Source organism: Canis aureus, chromosome 6, assembly GCF_053574225.1.
Source record: "Canis aureus isolate CA01 chromosome 6, VMU_Caureus_v.1.0, whole genome shotgun sequence".
Lineage (NCBI taxonomy): Eukaryota > Metazoa > Chordata > Mammalia > Carnivora > Canidae > Canis > Canis aureus.
In genome coordinates, this window is record NC_135616.1 from 58,232,556 (window position 1) to 58,252,652 (window position 20,097).

General features: G+C 40.7%; 1 protein-coding gene across 4 annotated transcripts in view; it reads left to right on the top strand.

The window, feature by feature from the left end:
• PAPPA2 (pappalysin 2) overlaps nucleotides 1-20,097 on the top strand; it is a 269,963-nt gene that overhangs the window by 163,094 nt on the left and 86,772 nt on the right. For all 4 annotated transcript variants that reach the window (XR_013382038.1, XM_077901785.1, XM_077901786.1 and 1 more), the window contains 2 exons: nucleotides 5,608-5,743; nucleotides 5,942-6,149. Coding sequence is in view for 3 of the 4 variants with exons in the window: in XM_077901785.1 (XP_077757911.1) it covers nucleotides 5,608-5,743; nucleotides 5,942-6,149 (344 nt within the window). In the remaining variant the exon portion in view is untranslated. The remainder of the gene's footprint in view (nucleotides 1-5,607; nucleotides 5,744-5,941; nucleotides 6,150-20,097) is intronic.

A 20,097-nucleotide genomic window follows, 5' to 3' on the forward strand; every position in this document is an offset into this window, starting at 1 on the left:
AAGACACAGAAAAAATAACAACCTAGCAACTAACCAAAAGCATTTAAAAACCTCAGAGAAGATTCTTTTCAAGTTTGTGGTATAGTTTCAGGATCTGCTATCCAGTGACCACCACAAAGGATGACCTGGAAGTTGAAATGCTTGGCTTGGGAGTATATTGAGTGAGTGTGTCTGTACCCAGGAGACAGATTGAAGAGGGATTTCTTAAGCCCAAACAGCTCTTCACTAGGGAAACATTCTTTCAATCGTACCCCTCACCAGTGGTCAGAAGTTCCATCCAGTAGTTAATGTGCAGGCTTTGGATGAGAAAGCCACTGAATGTGGTCGACTGGTTTTCCACATCTGTATGTCAGTATCTGCCTGTCTGTCTATCTATCTATTTCTCTAATTTGTGTTTCTCTGTTTCAAAGTATGTTGCGATGGATTCACTGAGCTAATTTCACTGGCAATCCTCTCTCTTGAGACCATTCCTCAGTCCTTTTCTAAAAGATTCTGTCTCCTTTCTAACATCTAGCTATAGTTTTTCTTCATAAGAGCCAAGTTCAAATTAATTTTATATTGCCAATGTAATACATGAATGCAATCTCTTTGTTAAAACAAATAAGATGAAGCTAACAATCCCTTTCCTTGACTTCTTAGCTTCTTGGATTTTTCTCTCCGGGCATGCCTGGTGCTCATTTCAGATCTGAGGAATTCCTCCAGGAGATGCATTTGGTGCCCTTTGTCCTGAAGGGGAAGCTATTCACATAATGCATCTGGTGTGGTGATTAGAGAAGTGTCACACTGAAGTGGCAAAAGTGGCATGGGGGGGATGGTGGTAGAAAAAGTAGAACTTCATGTTGCCAAAGTCTCTGTTCTAGCCAATAACTGTCTTTTATGTCTAGGAACATAAAATTCATTGTGTATTTTGTATAAAGTGAAAATAATGTGGGCTAGAATATTATATTAAAATAGCTGTGATTAAAAAATAAAATAAAATAAAATAAAATAAAATAAAATAAAATAAAATAAAATAAAATAATAGCTGTGATTTAGCCGTGGGAAGAGTAACCTTTAAAAATATCATCTTTGAACTGGAGGGTATTATGCTGAGTGAAGTAAGTCAATCGGAGAAGGACAAACATTATATGTTCTCATTCATTTGGGGAATATAAATAATAGTGAAAGGGAATATAAGGGAAGGGAGAAGAAATGTGTGGGAAATATCAGAAAGGGAGACAGAACATAAAGACTCCTAACTCTAGGAAACGAACTAGGGGTGGTGGAAGGGGAGGAGGGCGGGGGGGTGGGGGTGAGTGGGTGACGGGCACTGAGGGGGACACTTGATGGGATGAGCACTGGGTGTTATTCTGTATGTTGGTAAATTGAACACCAATAAAAAATTATTTTATAAAAAAAAATAAAAAATAAATTAAAAAAAATATCTTTGGGCAGCCCTGGTGGCGCAGCGGTTTAGCGCCGCCTGCAGCCCAGGGCATGATCCTGGAGACCCTGGATCAAGTCCCACGTCAGGCTCTCTGTATGATGCCTGCTTCTTCCTCTGCCTGTGTCTCTGCCTCTCTCTCTCTGTCTCTATGAATAAATAAATAAAATCTTTAAAAAATAAATAAAATAAAATATCATCTTTGATGGTCAACATCACTAGTCATCAGGGAAAAAGCAAATCAAAAACACAACAAGGTATCACCTTACGCCTCTCAGAATGACTAGAATTAAAAAGACAAGAAATAACAAATGGTGGGAAGGATGTGGAGAAAAAGGAACCCTCTTGCACTGTTGGCAGGAATGCAAATTGATTCAGACACCGTGGAAAACAGTATGCAACCTCCTCAAAAAATTAAACTAGAAACATCATACAACTCAGTAATTCCACTATTGGGTATTTACCCAAAGGAAATGAAAATACTAGTTCAAAAAATACATGCACCCCTATGTTTATTGCAGCATTGTTTATAAGAGCCATGACATGGAAGCAACTCAAGCATCCATCAGTAGACTAATGGGCAAAGAAGATGTGGTAGGTAGGTAGGTAGGTAGATAGATAGATAGATAGATAGATAGATAAAGATAGATAGACAGTGGAATACTCAGTCGTAAAAAGAATGAAATCTTGCCATTTGCAACAACATGGAAGCTAGATTTATTTTTTTTTTAAGTTTTATTTATTTATTTTATGATAGACATAGAGAGAGAGAGAGAGAGAGAGGCAGAGACACAGGAGGAGGGAGAAGCAGGCTCCATGCCGGGAGCCTGACATGGGACTCGATTCCGGGACTCCAGGATCGTGCCCTGGGCCAAAGGCAGGCGCTAAACCGCTGAGCCACCCAGGGATCCCCGAAGATTTAATGCTTAAGTGAAATAAGCCAGTAAGAGAAAGACAAATACCATTTGTGGAATTTAAGAAACAAAACAAATGAACAAAGAAAGAAAAATAGACAAACTAAAAACCCAGACTCTTAAATACAGCGAACAGAGAGTTGCCAGAGGGGGCAGTGAGTGAGGAGGCAGGTAAAATAGATAAAGCGCAGTAGGAGGTACAGACTTCCACTTCCATAGTCAGAGATGAAAAGTACAGAACAGGGGATGTAGTCAATAGGATAGTAAAAAAAAAAAAAAAAAAAAAAAAAAAAAAAAAAAAAAAAAAAAAGATAGTAAAAACATTTGGTGACAGATAATGACTACACTGAATGTGGTGAGCACTGAGTAATGTATAGAATTGAATTAAGTTGTACACTTGAAACTAATGTGACACTGTTAATTATACTTCAATAAAAATAATCACCTTTTTAAAAAATAATACATTCTTAGTATTCTACTAACTTTGGAAGTTTCTTTGTCTATATATTTATATAGCAAAAGTAGGTTTTTGATAAACACATACTGAACTGAGTTTTCTGAAAAGTCTATTAAAAGAGTTATGTATATAAAATATAATTTTCATAGATTCCATTTGTAAACTAGTGATATATTCTATACCAAAAGCCTTGGATACTGCCAGTGTCTCTAGAAGTAGAACCTAGAATACCAGTTCACATTTCTACAAATGCCGATTTAAAATAGCATATATGAAATTTTTTAGCCTATAGGTTTTATTTTTTTTAAGATTTTATTTATTTATTTAGAGACACAGAAATTGAGAGAGAGACAGAGACACAGGCAGAGGGAGAAGCAGGCCCCACACAGGGAGCCCGACGCAGGACTTGATTCCAGGCCCCCAGGATCACACCCTGGGCCAAAAGCGGCGCTAAACTGCTGAGCCACTGGGGCTGCCCACCTGTAGATTTTAGAACAGTATAATTCTCTATGCACCAAGATATATAGTCATGTGTTTAATTTTAAAATTTTATTCTTTACCCTTGTTTTCCTAAAGTGTAAACAAAATAAAAAATATATTTCTCCTTTGAAATAAGAATTATTTTGCAAATTGGTTTATGAACATTGAGCTCTTACTAGATGACAGGTACTGTCCTATGTGTTTTCCATGATTTCATTTAATCCTCATAATAGCTTCGTGAAATAGGTAGTATGTCTGTGCTTTGGATGTATGAAAGAGGGACCCTAGACTCCGAGAGGAGAGATGGATTGCTCAGATTTAACCAGCTAGTAGAGATAACAGTTTTCTCCCTGGCCAACCTTCTCTCCAGAATGGTGAACTTACTTGGTTCTTTTTACCCTGGCTCAGATTGGCTAGGCACAGATGTGTGAATTCAAACTGGTCTCTGCTTCAGAGGCTCTGGTAGTCATAGGAGAGTCCATACTTCTTTCGCGTCTGGTTGCTGTTGTGGGGCATATGCAGTGTTCAGATGAGAACAAAGTTCAGTTACTTCTCCCATGTCACTGTGAGAAGAAATGCCACAGACTTGGTATCCTGTACCTTGATCAAAGCTTTGTCTTTTTTTGCTTTGTGTACCTTTGTTTCCTCTGGGAGTCTTACCTGCTTAAGCCATGGCCTAGAGGTCCTGGCATTGCCTTTCCCATAGATCATGGCACAGATACACTGCCACCAGGAGGAGGGCTGTAGGGTTCAAAGTGGTTTGGTTCAAAGACCCTTAGAGCAAGGAGGCCTGCTGCCAGGAGATGCAAAATGAGCCAGAAGTTTTGGGTGGGGGCCTTCAGGACAGAGAAATACACACCATAAGACTGACCCCTACTAATTAGTTTCAGGTGGGTGGTGTCTACTTGGGGGCCCCGCAGGAGGTAGGAAGACTGAGCCTTCCTGTTCCTCATTGAAGCCACCCCTGGCTTCGAGTGGGAGGCCTACTTGGGTGAAGCCACCATGTACTTGTTTGGACTCTGTCTGTTCCTGGCTCAGGAAATGACCCATAACTTTCTTCCAGTACTCAGGTCTCTTTTTGTGGTGTAGAAAAAGGAAGAGGTTGTGGGAGTTCCCAGGGGACTTTGATGTCCTTCGCTGCTCCAGTTGAGGGCTTTGAGTTAGGCTCTTGGTTACTTGATGGCATGTTTCATGTCTAGCCCTCATCCAGTCGGGGACAAAGGACCTCGTATTGCAAGCTGTAACCTATGGGTCTGGGTATTTCTTGAGTTATAAAGGAATATTTATTCCTTCAAAGAGAGGAATGAAAAGGGGGAGAAAGGACACTGTAAAAAGAGAGAGTGGCTGGTCTTTCCCTCAAAGGAGAGGAAGAAGGGCGAGCTGTGTTGCATTGACCACTGCATATCATAAAATCCCCCTAATTCAGCCAGCAGTGCAAATGGACACTCTATAAACACACCACCAAGACACAGGGAAAATCAGCCTGCACACAAGGGAGAATTCTTGGTGAAATGGAAAACATGTTTTACTCTTCTCTGCCCCATTTTTAGAAGAGGCCCCTGCCATTAGATATACCCTTCTTTCACCCTGAGGATAGTTTCCTGGAGCCTCATCACCCTCAGAACCAGATAAAAAGCTACAGAAAGGCACACAGAACATTGTAAGGTCCAGCACCAGAATCTTGCAACGTAGCAAGCATGTAATACCAGGTTAGGTAGAGAGTTACTCTCAACAGAAGTGAAGACTAATAGTGACCTGAAGAATGTTAAACAAAACCAGAATTAGTACATGAGATAATTTCAGTGTGGGAAATCTGTTCTCCAGGTCATCTCCCAATCTCTAAGCTGTTTCCCTTTTTTTTTTTTTAAGATTTTTTAAAATTTATTTATGATACACATAGAGAGAGAGAGAGAGAGAGAGGCAGAGACACAGGCAGAGGGAGAGGCAGGCCCCATGATGGGAGCCCGACGTGGGACTTGATCCCGAGACTCCAGGATCGTGCCCTGGGCCAAAGGCAGGAGCCAAACCGCTGAGCCATCCAGAGATTCCTGGGAGCTCTTACTTTAAAAATGGGAAGTGTAGGGGCACCTGGGTGGCTCATTTGGTTGGGTGTTCAGCTCAGGTCATGATCTTGGAGTCCTGGGATCGAGCCCTGAATCGGGCTCCCTGCTTGGTGGAAGAGTCTGCTTCTCCCTCTTCCTCTGCTCATGAGCGCTCTCTCTCTCAAATAAATAAAATCTTAAAAAAAAAAATGGGGAGTGTAAAAATAGTGTGACCTCTGCCTTGATAGCCCAGTGCAAATGACATACACAAATATATGTGCTTCTACTTAGGTGTGTTTCAGTAGACCAGGAGTGGCTATGGCAATTTTCATTTTCTTGACGTCTGATGGCCCAGTCCTTGGAGAAGGTCAGCGGCCGACCATGACTGTTGAGCTGACTGATGTCACTGGGACCAACCACTCTCTTGGTGAGTGTGACAGTGATCCCTTCAGGGCCACCAGAGGAGAAGCCGGTAGACCTTGGAGTCAACCTGGCGCCTGTGTCCAATATTGTTTGGGACCTTGCCTACAGTACACAGCTATTAAGATAGAAGGAATGCTAGATATAGAAACCTGGTACTGTATGAATGGCTTACAGTATTATTCATCTCCTTGTTTCTCTTCAGGAACCCACGAGCTGTCATGCCAGCATAACCCCCTGGTTATCAATGTGACCCATCACCTGGACGTCCTCTCCCACCGTACCACCTCAGTGCTGCTCAATTTCTCATCCCCACTGGTGGGCATCTCAGCGGTGGCTCTAAGGACATCCTCCCACATAAGTCCTTCAACTCTCATCCCAGAGCATGAGGGGCAAAATCATCAGGGACAGAGGTACAGAGTCTACTTTCTCCCTTGTCTTCTTTCTTTTCCTTGTGGTTGTGATGTACTACCATCATTTTCATATATAGCATTTTGTTTTCAGTGGGTGCTTAATCACTAACTAAAAAGTGGGTCTAAAAACCACCAAAAAGACATAAGAAACAAGTAAAGAAGAAGGCACACTTGGGTTTTATATTTTGCTCTTCTTTTCTTAGCTGAGCATATTTTTTTATGTAAATATTTAACATCTTTACAGGGTCTTAAAATCTTTTTTACATAAAAAACCACTGCCTTCAAATCAACATTGTTATATAAACTGCCAGAAATTCTCTGCCAAAAACTCATTGTTCCCTGAGCAATGTATATTTTTCCACTTGTTCCCACCTAGACAGTGTGTACAGCAAGTTTAACAATTAGTTTTCAAGGCATGTCATATAATCAATTAGAATTACATATGGAAATCAGGAATATATTATCTACATAGGTGTTTCTGTGGACATCTGTGATTGTCATCATCTAGATAGAGGTTTCCTGAACACTCTGCCTCAGCTAGTAGAGGGACTGTACTTTACAATGTTGGTGTGCCCAAGATGGCCCAAAAGTGAGAGGGAGCATGCCATATGATGGTCTGTGCTGCAGCTGGAATGGACTCATTCTATGAGTGGTGTAATCAGTTGAGTGGGCCTATAGATAATGGAGCTCATTCCCTCAAGGAGTGAGCTGTCAGGCGATTGGGATCCCAGTCACAAAAACTTCTAGAAAGTGCTTCATTACCAAATAGGAGCTCTGATACCACCATGCCCAAACTAGGTATACCAGAAACCCAGCTTTGATTAGGGATTAGGAATAGACAGTGGCATATAGTTCATCAGTTATCTTTGCTGTATAGCAAACTATAGCAAAATCTAGTGGCTTATCACAGTTTCTATGAGTGAGGAATTTGGATGCAACTTAGCTGGGTACTTCTGGCCGAGATTGCCATTGAGCTGTTGGCCAAAGCTACAGTAACCTTAGGCTCAAGTGGAGCTGGAAATTTCACTTCCAAGCTCACCCCTGTGGTGATTGGCAGGCCTCAAAAGATCTGCATCCGGGCTCACTCACATAGGTACTAGCAATAGGCATGCTCACATAGGCATGGCTCAGTTCCTTACCACATGGGCTTCTCCATAGGCTGCCTGAGCATCATAGCATACAGCAGCTAATGATCCAAGAGAGAAAATGAGACAGAGAGGGTGAATACATAGGAGACCACCCAAAAGCTGCAGTCTTTTTATAACATAATATTGGAAGTGATAATCCATTACTTCTGGCATATTCTTTTCATTAGATATGAGTCAATAAGTCCAGCCTATACTCAAGGGGAAGGGTTTGCATCAGGGCGTGAATCACCAGGAGCCATGTTAGAGGCCATCTACCATATAGTAATAATGGTTTATGTTAATTGAATACTCATTGTGTGCCAGGTATTGCTAGAATGAGAAAAGCAATAATGGATGGAATCTGGATGTTGGACATTGTAACATTAGTTCATCTGCAACTCTTAAGTATTCTTATTGAGCCAACATCTTCAAATATTAACACAGGAATGCAGATTATTAAAATAACATTGTTTACTAGAATTATTGCCCCTCTCTCTCCTATGGTTTTTCAAATTATTTTCTCTACTGGCTCTACCTCTGGCTTCAAGACATACAGAATCTTTCAGGTCCCTGAGACATGTGTTCTTGATGAGCTTCATGTCTTTGCACATTATGTTCCTACTTTCTTGAATGCCTTCCAGCCCTTCTTCACTTCAACTCACACTGCACCATCAGGATTCACCTTCTTCTGTGAAATCTTGGCAAACTCCTTGCCTATTTCCATAGGGCATTGTACATAACCCACACTCTGCAGAAACAGCTATCACACTGGGTGGTAACTATTTGTTTACCTGTTGCTCTTTTCCACTAAACTCTGAGCTCTGTCTAGTGGAAATTCCATGCAGCATCTTTCAGTATCTAGCAGAGGGCCTGACACATAGTAGGTGTCAGAAACCCTGTTGAATGATTGTAACAGACCTTCTCTCTAAATGCTGTATGGAACAGAACTGAACAAGAAAGTCAGAAAATGGAGAAAGTTATAGCTTCTCTGGACCTGAGGGATAAGAACTCCCCTCCCCGTCACAGCTGTGAAGTTCTGACAAAAACGTTGATTAATTGTGATCACTGCTGCTCGTTCACTTATTTTCACTTGGCACTATGGGAAAAACAAGTTTTATATGCATGCATGCAAACCAGTAGAAATAGGATATGATTCTCCAGTTTACACAGAGTGTATCTGGAATGCACAAGCATTTCCAAACCACATGTGACTGACAGGAGCCATGCAAATTGGCTTTCCTTCTCAGCCAGCAAGTTAGTGCATTATAGTAAATTTTGATACACAGGGAACCTAATAGATTTCATATATTTTCTTTCTGAACATATTTAAAATCTGAATCCTTGTGTACTCTCAAAAATAGGAGTTTTTTTTTATATCTTTATATCAATCCCAGTTGTAGATATGGATAGATCTTAATATGAAACCCTCACATTCTGGGCATAGTGAGAGGGATTCCTGGCTGCCTCATTCTTACTCCTTGTGACCTGAATTCCATTAATACTGAAATGGGCAAGGGAAAGCTGACAGATGCCTGGAAGTAGAGGATGTATTATCCATTTTTCTATTTAACCATTAATGACCAATGCCCTGTCCCGCCTACAACTCTGCATCTTTAAACCAGCCCAACCGGCCCATAGAATCTCAGGACAATAAACCTGTCTGGCAATCCAGTGATGTTTATGATCCTTACCTTGGACCCTCTAGCTTTGATCCCTCTCTCCATCTTGTTTATCGTTCTGCTATGACGGTTACCAGTTTATGACCCCTTGGGTTTAGTCTACTAAAAATGAACCATTAGTCTTGAAAACTGAGTTAGTGTTCCTGGTTTAGGCCACTGGTGCTCAAAAAGCTCAGTACCCTCCTACTCTCTGGCCGTTTCTAGCTTTGGCCATTTTAGAGAAAGGTCCTGCATCACTGTCACAGCATCCCGTGAGTTGGAGAATCAGGCAGACACCCAACCATACCAGGATTGTGTTGATGGCTTGGGGAAGTGGGAACCACTTTTGTGATTAATACAATGGGATTTTGAGTGTGTCAGAGATATAATCCAAGCACTAATAGTATTTTGCCTAAATTAGTGAATTAGCTTCCAGATAATCAGAACTGATTTAATCAGAACTCTTATTATCTACTTTGGAACTTCATACAATCAGGTCTAGAAGAATTTACTAAGGGGCAAGAATGATGGGCATGTGGTTTCTGCTACAACAGAATTTTGTTCTTCTAGTTACATGATCATAATCTAATGGAAACATTGATTGTGACTTCCCTGCCTCTACCGGATGATAGATGCATCAGATCCCCCAGCACTGAATCTTCTGAAGATGAACATCGTCTCCTTCTCCAGGGCATGGGCTGATTACAGTGGTTGAAACTCCTGACCACTCCTTTCTTTACAACATTGCACTTCGTCTTATTGATTTTTCCATCTACTTTCTCTAAAAAAGGTTGCAGTGCAATCTCCCAAACAACTGCGTCCTTAACTTTTCCTTGTATTTCAAACAGTTCTGGCTTTTTATAATTTGATGTTACAGAATTAGGTGCGTAACTGCTTGTGACTCTTTTATCTTCATTAGGATCATACCTTGTGCCAGCCCGTTTGCTCCATTAAATGCTTTTGGCTTTGTATTCTACTTTGTCTGGAATTTAAATTTCCATCTCTGCTTTCCTTTTGTTTGTATTTATTTGGTAAATACTTGCCTTTCATTTATTTTTAACATTTCGCTATCTTCGTTGCCAATGAGCCCAGGGCATATTGCTACATGGCACTGTTTATTCTGAAAATTTATTTCATGATCCTCAAGCCTCTGGTATCTTTAGGACACTGTAGTATTTTTACCTTTGGGACGTTTATCTTCTAGGATTCCATGGCCTTTGCCAGTGGTTTTCCCTCAACCCTCACTCTCACCCCACCAGACCAAGACCTTTATACTTCCTGACCTGAAGTCTTGCAGGCAGTAAAGAAAAGGTGGTACTGATGAGGACTAAAGGATAAAAAACAGATCTGTGACCCTTGAAAAGCTGCGCTGAGTTTGCTGGTCCCGAGTGAAGCCAGAGAATGAAGAAAAAATGACCCCTCTCCCTCTCTTCTTTCAGTATGGCTTTATTCCTTATTTGCTTTTTTTTCCAGAAAAAAAAAATGCATGCTCTGGCTTCCCATGATGTTTCTCAATTCAACTCCAATACATTTTGAAATCAGGAGGAAATCCTCACAGATTCCAGCTCTCTGTCTTGGTTTTTTATATTGATAAGAGTTTTCATATTTCTTCTGTATCATTGGAATTTAAGTGGGAAGCAGGGAAGCATTACCTCATAGCATTCTTGTGAGATTAACGGAAAAGCATCCACATGGAGTCCATAGCACACTCTAGCACCCTGCAGGAGCCCCGCCCATGGCAGCTTTCATACCATTCCTCATCTTTGTTTTTCTCCATTTCTCCTTTCACAAGGTATGTCACTTATCAGTTTCTTGCTTCTCAGCTCTGCATCCACTCCCAGCATGTGAATGTGTAATACTAGAACAGGATTTTATTAATATACAGCCTTTGCTTGCTGACACAATGTTCAGTTTTGTCAGTGGAGGGTTATGGAGGGATAAAGGCTTCTCTTCTTGGCTTCAGGGTGCTTTTTTCTCTTCCGCTGCTGTGACATGGTCAGTAGCAATGTAGACAACAGAGTCCATTAAGTCTGGCAGCCGCTTGGGTTCCCAGGGTACCTCTTTCCAGTTGGCTGTGCATTACCATCTACCAAAGGTGACGCTTATTTTTCCCACTGCAGGTGGTAGATTGCCAGCATCCAGTTTCCCACTGACAAGGACCTCCACATTGTACTCAAGCTTGAGAGTGCAAACAAACTGACCCCCAAATCCTACCTCTATGAATCTGTCTCCTGGTACCACTTACATTTCCACTCTATGCCAGTCAAGGTCCAGTCAGGACATTGTAATTAGAATAGGGAGAGTTTAATATAAATAACTATTAAACTACTTAGGGGAACTACAAAGGATTAACTACTTTGAGGTAAAGAGAACCCTAGTGAATAGAAGAATGCTGGATAAAGGGAGCAATCATTCCATTTAGAGGTGAGGGAAGAGTATCAGAGGAAGGAACTGACGTGGAAGTCTCCCTACTGAAGGCTGTAATTTGGATCTCATTAGAGTAGGTTCAGCGATGGCACCCTGGATGGCACAGAAGTTTGTGGAGGTTTTACAGGCTGGGGCCAGCAATCAGGGCACTACCTCCTGGGGTACTGACCAAAGCTTATTAGGAAGCTGCGTGCTTAGCCACTGCTGGACTTCTAGAAAGCTGCCATTGGGGTGCTGCTGACATTTTTTGGGAGGTCACCTGCTGAGCGCTGGTGAAACTCTCTGGAAAATCACTGGGGCACCTTTGGGATTTGCTGGAGAGCCAGCTGGTGGAACTTGCTGAAATGTGTATGGTGTCACTTACCCCTTATGGGGTAAGCACCACTGGACAGAAGCTCTGTCAGATGTCAAGTGCTGTAGAAGCCAGGAGAAGAAAGAAAGCACATGAGAATCAGGAAGAGATGCCTCCTCTTCCTGGAAGTCTCTCCAGTTATGTCTACTAAGAAAACATGACATCACACTAACTGGCAAAAGAACAATATTTACATGGTGTATCTCTAGGATCACAAAGTGACAGGAAAGATCTTGTCAAAGAATCCAGAAGAAATCCCTTTTTGCTTTTTTGCCTTTTATGTTCCAGTTAAGATTTCCTTTAAGTTCCTGGCTTTAATCCTCAGACCGCTTTTCAGTACAACTTCTAAATAGTTTTGACCTAACTAGAAATGCATATTTTCTTTTTTTAATATTTTGAACTTATTTTAAGTCCAAGGCAAACATGAAGTATAAATACCTCATTAACTTATTCAGTATAAATACACGTTCTGATTGAGATGGAAAACAAGTAATAGATATTCATAAATATAAAATTATAGTGGGTTCTGAGGTTTACCTTAAACTATAGTTTATCAATGCCAAGTATTCAAATCTAAAATTGAATGGGATATTAATCATTTCAAATGAATATCCATTAGAAACCTAAGTTCTTTCTTCTCTCTCTTGTTCTCACTCCCATTCTTTCTCATTAACTATATATAGTCATGCTTTGATACTTTTTTTCATTGAGGATAATTGAGTAGATTCATGTAACAGGTCTAATACAATGGATATGTGTGTGAGAGTGTGAGTATATACACCTTGTGTATGCTTTGCTGTATTTTGCTTCAAGTAAAAGAAAGGTTTTGAAAGGTTTAATGTAAATTGATTTGTAAAACCAATTATTATATATGGGGTGTGTGTGTGTGTGTGTGCGTGCGTGCATGAGTGTGCATGCATGTATATCTGTGTATAGAAAGGGATGGACTATTCATCATTCAAAAATATTTAGTAAGTGCCTACAATATGCCAGGAATCATTCTTTAGTTAAGGAAACTGGGACTCAGAGTGTACAAATTCACATTATTTGAGATTAGCAAAACTAAGACTAGAATCCAAGAAATTTGTTTTTAGTAAAGTTCCATTATAAGAATGGAAACTGTTTCAGAAATATACTCATGTCTACTACCATCCAAGAAACTCTGCTGCCCTCCCTCAAACTTTATTTGGGAAAAAAGCGTAACAGAAGAACAATGATTCTAAGAGAAGGTCTTCTCGTAGAAGTTCCCTTGTCTTGGTAGGTGGATTATCTAAGCAATTCTCTTACCAGAGAATATCCCCTCCAATTTCCATTATCCAGTTATACCATATCCATTTTAGCAATGATCCATATCCATCCATGTTCTATTCCCAAGTCCATTCTCCCTTATTTCAAGCCTGAGTCATGCTCAGAGTGACCTTCTCCATGGATCAACTGTAATTATTATTCATTAGAGTGAAATTTAATCAGTAATATCAGCTTGTTTCTTGGAAAATCATAAAATTATATAAAAATCTAAAAATAAAAACGTGACTATTTAAAGAATTTCTATTCTGATTCTTTTCATAATGTTGGATAATTGAGTTAATTGTTTTAGCAATTTTGTTCTAGTAATGTGGTTGTGTGTGTGTGTGTTCACTTTATGTAAGGCAGTCTTGGAAAAGGTTAATGTGTAATGAATTATGTAACTACATTTTATTTTATTTTTTAAAAGATTTTATTTATTCATGAGAGACACACAGAGAGAGGCAGAGACAAAAAGGCAGAGGGAGAAGCAGGCTCCCTGCAGAAAGCCTTATGGGGGACTCCATCCCAGGACCCTGGGATCATGACCTGAGCCAAAGGCAGACGTTCAACTACTGAGCCACTCAGGTGCCCTAAATAACTACATTCTAAAATGATTTAGCTTTTTAAACAATTGTGGCATTCAAAAGGGTTTTATTTTTTAAGTAGAAAATAAATGTTTTGTAAAAAGCAGTGTCATCCCTAGATTTTCTCCTTTCTATCCTCTTCTCTTTTCTGCATTAATTTGCATTTTCTGTTTACTTAAAGCAAACTAAGCCTGCATACATAAAGTCTGAGTCAAGAAAACATAACAAACACACACATTGTGCTCCTGTATGACTCTGTATTCAAAGACACAGCTCTTAGAATTTACCTTTTGCATTAAAAACATTTACTTTTAGGCTGTTATTGTGGTTATCAGCTGAAGTTCAGCCTCTGACTCTCATATACTTAACATAGAAATGTATTTACTTAGTTAACATATTTTCCATGTTTTGTCAATCATGCTTGTGTAAAGACCAGAATCAGGTCATTTTCAAATGGAGTAATCAAAGAATACTGTGTATCTGGTTTGGTTGGGAATGCTTCAGGATGCAGTGACACCTTCAAATTTAGGGACATGTGTACTACTTCAGTCAACTGTTGTCTCCAGGCAGCCTCTATTCTTCAGATTCTGTTTCCTGAAGCAGGGACTACAGAACTAAATAATCCAGGGAGAAAAATCATAGCTATCACGAAAAAACTCATGGTTTCCTGTTTGCAATTTATGAACTTTGGTAGCATGCTGGGCTAATGCTATATCTCAGGCTGAATTACCCTAGCTGTCTCATCTCTTTTGACCCCCTCCTTTCAGTGGCACCCCTGTGCTGTGATAAAAAGATGTCTTTAGCCTTAGAAAGTTCTTCTTGGAAAGGTGGATCTCTTGACCAAAAAGATAGAGCTGGCATCAGTGAGTCAAATACAGAAGATTTTTGGGCCACTGTCCATAGTTTTTAGAGAATTCACCGTAGACACGAAATTTTGGTTGGGTGTGGAGGGATGTAGTAGAAAGGAGAACAGCGTTTCCATTGAAAAGCTTTTATGATTTGAAAATCTCCAGAGAATTTCTGGAAGAAAATGGCTGTGTTTTCCATTTGGGAGATGTTGAGACTCGGGTGTCAAAATATTTCTTGGTTATACTGTAGATTTGGGGCAGAGCTGGGGCTAGATTATAAGGTCTCCAAAGATCAGTCCAGGGGCCTGCAGCCAGAGCACAGCTCAGGGCCTTGGCATTCCATCCCCACTGTAATCAGTTTGTGAGCCTGCTCTTGGTAATAGGATCATTCCATCTCTATTATCCATCATTCTGCTTCATGCTTCATTATTCCCTGGAACCCTCATTGCTGCTGCTTTACCAATTCCTATTGTGCTTCAATTATTTGGAGCTCAGATTTGAAACGCCAACCCTTTCCCTTCCTTCTCTGCCTGGATTGGGCCTCTAGACTGTGCCAGGCCTCTCCTTTCCCTGCTTATTTCTATGTACAGTCATTCACATCACCTCCCTTTTGATAGCCTCACAAAGTGAAGTGTTCCTTCCTTTCTTTCTCTAGGGGCTACAGGTTAAAGCATGTGTTTTGGCTCCTCTTCTTTTGTTTTTAGCAGAGGGTTTGCTTTTAATATTGATGGGAAGTGTTCTCTTTTGCTGGGAAAGGCACTCTAGAAATGAAATATGTATTGCATTTCTACTCATTTGATTATCTTCTTCCCCAAAGCAGCCTAGCAAATTAACATTGAATCTGTTTTTGTTTCTTAAGCAAAGAAAGAATTATAGCTGCTCAATTGTTCCCTAACTTCCGTTTCCCAGAATGATTTGTCCATAAAATAAGAGGGAAGGAGGAGAATCACTGGAGAGGATTCTGATTCTTCTGGCCAATGACGGATGGCCTGGTGAACAACAGGTCTGCTTTGGGAGGCATAATTAGCTGTTTGAGTTGGTTCAACAATTTCTTAAGAACTCAAGGGGTTATAGAAGAAAAATTAAAAGGTCACAGACTTGGTCTCATTGAGGGGTTTATTGGTGCATCGCTAGACTATTCTAGAAATAGCCTTTATTAAAATATTACCTTGTCTGAGATGATTTTTAGTGGGATGCATTCTGAGAACTGTTTAGGTGGTGCATTTTGGTCAAAAGCTAGGAATAGAACACAAACAACTTATGAAGACTGGGAGTTGGAGTCTCCCTCTAAGGAATAGGCTAGTTTCAAAGCAAGAGCTTTGAAATAAGGACTCCTCTATGTCTTATCATGGTGTCTGAAATTCACCATTAGGAATTATTTTCTTCAAGTCTTGGCTATCTCAAAGGGTCTCTTTAAAATAGTAAATAACTAATAGAAGTAGAAATGTCATAAGTTGTTATCAACACTTTATAGCAAAACTGTTGTCTTACGGACCTTGACAATTCAAAAATAGACCAGGGCCCCACTAAGTCAACCTAGTAGCGGCATCTGGAAGTTTAGGGGAGTACCAGAAACAGAAAAAGTGGTACTGAAAAGGGAGATGAGTTTAAAATGTCACCTGCTTCTCAATTTTGCTCAGGGCTGGCCCTGTCCTTATGGTCTGTATTCATAGCAGCTGGTAGAGCTAGCACAGAAAATAAAAACAAACCAATATTTCCAGGATTCTGTCATTTTGCCAGCCTGCCTAGTAGACAGACACTGTTGACGGATTTGACCATAAGTTCTGGTTGGAATGACTCTCAGGCCCTGTCTGGTTCTATGTAGCCATAACCGTGGAGGCAGAGGAAGTCTGGGGATTGAAGTGGCAGGAAGCCCGATGTCCAGACCCCTGTCTCCTGCTGTTGGCTACATCATCAGTCTCACCACATTTCAGGACAGTCCCCCCCCTCCCTTCTTTGGACCTTCATTTCTCCATAAGCAAATGAGCCATGGACGTTGCAAGGCTTGGGACAGCTGGTGGAACAAAAGAACAGAAGGGAGGAATATTCCAAATCTGATGTCAACCAAGGACTGACAAATCCCCGGATTATGAGATTATGGGAACAATGGGAAGCTTCTGTTGGGGAGTCCCAAAACTTTAGGGGGAAAAGAAGCCGATGGGGAGAGGGAGATTCCCAAAGGGGCCCAGCATGTGTTTTATGTTCTACTTCTGCAACATTGTGATATTTGGTCTTGGTCCGTTGTTCTTGGCTCACAGCTCCCAAAACCTTGGAATTTCCTAAGTGTTGAGAGTGATAAAGGTATCTTTTGTTATGTGAATGAGGTGACTTTTGGAAAGTACTTAAGGATGAGACTGATTGTCAGTAGAGCCAAACACGTGATTAGAAGGTTAGAAGTTTGAGTCCTACCCCTTGACCTTCAGGGAGCAGGGAGGGGCCGAAGGTTGAATCAGTCAATCAAGCCTATGTACTGAAGCTTCCATAAAAATCCAAAAGGCTGTGTTCACACATAGAGATTGGGGACGGTGGTACATCTGGAGGGGGCATGGAAGCTCTGTGTCCTTTCCCCATGCCTCGCCCTGGGCATCTCTTCCATCCAGCTGTTCCAGAGTTCTACTTATTATTTTATAATAAACTGATAACCAGTAACTAAAATGTTTCTCTGAGTTCTCTGAGCACCTCTAGCAAATTTATCAAATCTGAGGAAGAGGTCTTGATTTATAGCCAGTCATAAGTATCTGTAACAACTTGGCTTTGTGACTGGTGCCTGAGTTGGAGACAGGCACAGTCTGGTAGAACTGATCTCTTAACCTGTGGAAACTGGTGCATTCTCTGGACACACAGTGTCAGGACTGAGTTAAATTCTCAGACACCCTGCTAGTGTCCAAGAATTGCTTGGTTATAAGTGTGGGAAACCACATCCTCCCACACACATATATTGGAACTGGTTTCAGAACACCTATTTAACTTCTGTGTGTCAGTTTAAGACTCATTGAAGTCTTGGCTTGCAAATCCTCAAGACCTGAGTTTACACAGCTTCTGAATCGCCACAGAGAAGTCATGCTACCACTTCCTCCTGCCCTGTAGGAACTGTTCTAGGAATGACACAGATAGAAACTCATACTCACTAAACTTCATTCACAGGACTGTACTGTTCCTTCACTTAACTACATGCATTTCACAATTCTTCAGGCTGGGCCAATGAATGTGGCTAGGGAAGTGTCACTCCCAGATTAATAGTTTAATTGGTATCTGGGATGAATAGTAAGTAGGACAGTGGTCAACAGTACAATCATTTGAGGTCTCCAGAGATCACTCCTCATTAGGAAATGCCCCACATGGAGATGGTTACTGCCTTTGCAAACTGGAAAAAAAAAATATTTTATATGTATATAATTTATGTTTTTACAATTTATGTATATACACACACGTCTATTCTTTTTTTTTTTAAGATTTTTTTTTAAAGTAATCTCTACACCCAATGTGGAGCTCAAACTCACAACCCTGAGACCAAGAGTTGCATGCTTTACCAACTAAGCCAGCCAGCACCCCTGTTGTTTCTGATAGGTGATTCTGCTTCCCTGATGCTGTGCTAGGAAGCATATCCCCTGCCAATTAGCCATCAATTATTTTGACTCTTCTTTTGATATTCCACATATTTTATAATCTACATTAAAATCATGGGTTCTGAGACTCAGTGAGGCAGGGATTTTGAAAGGGAGCACTTTTGGCTGTGTGATGTAAATCTGTTTCTCTTTAGAAGGACAGGGGGCATTTGGATGGGACTTCTAGTGTTACAGCCAGGCGTGGTAAAAACTGTGCCCAGAATTAGAAATGAGTGAAGCAAATTACCCAGTACTGGGGCCACCAGAGTCCAGTCCTGAACTTACAAATAGGTCACATTCTAGGAAGAGATGGCCTTATCCCAAGGGGCTGACTTCAGGACAAAACCTTCGATAGAGGGAACCTCTGCTTTCCCAGCATACAGGAATGGAAGAAGTCTGCTTCATGCAATAATTCATCATTTGTCTGTCATGAGGAAAGAAACAGAATTGCTACTGAGATTCCTCTGTTTCTCTCAGATGAGGATCTTCAGAGGAGAAGAACTTGAATGAATTTTCCCTTCCTGGTTGGCCTGATACTTCAGTAAAACCCCTCAAAGTACCAGCATTGTGTTGCCCAAGAAGGCTGATGGAAATATACTTGACATTTAGTCTGGTTCCTGTCCTATGATGCAAAGATGGAGCCAGAGTGAGGAGGAGGTAGAATGAGGAGCCAGAGTAGAGACCATATCTTTTTGTATTGGTTTAGAGAAACAGCAAAGCTCTCTAAAGATGGATGCTATTATTATTATTTGGTTTTGCTGTTGGTGGTGGCAAGATTAATGAGAATTCTGTTTCTTCCAGTCCACTCTACATTCTGTACATTCTACTTCCATCTGCTGCCAAATCCAGAGCATACATTCCTTCTTAGCCCACACCCTCTTATTTCAATAAGAATCAATAAAATGCAGTAGGGGAATGGCCAGAAATTTGATCCCCTTACTATTTAACCTTAAAAGAGCTGTTTCTGCAGAAACCACTGGGATTGCTATTTGGTCAATGGTGGCACTTCTTGAATAAATGGATTGCAATATTTTGTTTAACCAAGCAACTGAAAAGTTGGGATATTAAGCAAAAACTTACACTGGGCAAGAAAGATTGTGAGAAACTCTTTCTTGGGTTCTCTGCCACATCCTGCCTATTCATGGGTTTTCTGTACTCCCACCTCAATACCACCATCACCTCATCTAGGAAATTAAATATCATGTTAGAGCTGGAAGGGACCTTTAAGAGAACCTAGTTCAAACCCATCAATTTACAAATTTGCAGACAGAGGGCCAGAGTAGTTAAGACACTTACCTAAGGTCATAGATGTAAGCAGGGACAAGCCAAGACCTGAACCCAGGTCACATTGGCCTTGATTGGCTACTTTCTCTATTACACCATGCTGTTTGTCAAAATGTGTGGTACAGATGCCAGACAGTTTCTTCTAAACTAACCTAGATTCCAGATATCAAATTGTGGTCAGCTTTTTCTGGCTGTTAAGGGAGGGTGGGATGTTGACTTGAGAAAAGTACATGAGCTGATGTCATCCTGATTTTGAGTTTGAGCCAAAGCTTAATTAAATGTTTCTTTGTTATTATATTGTAGTCTTAGTGTTCTGGTATATCCCATCATTTCTTTTGGGCTCATTTTCCTTATCTCTAAAATAAGTTTGAGTTGAATTATCTTTAAGGTCCATTTTACTTTTAACAAGCTATGGTTCCTCTAAGATCATTGTTAATGGTCACCCCTATCCCACCCTTTCCCCAGAATTCATGTTCAAGGAAATGTGATCTTTACCATATAATCTTCCATCAGTCCTCACATGGGAGAAGCAGGGTTTCACTATGGATTCCCTTTTTCTTTTTAAGGTTTTATTTATTTATTTGTTTATTTATTAGCACATGTGAGTGGGGGTGAGGAGAGGCAGAAGGAGAGAGAAAAAGAATCACAAGCAGACTCCATGCTGAGCATGGAGCCCAGCTCCGGGCTCAATGCAGGGCTCAGTGTGGGGCTTGATCTCATGACCCTGAGATTATGGCCTGCACCAGAATCAAGAGTTGGATGCTCAACTGACTCAG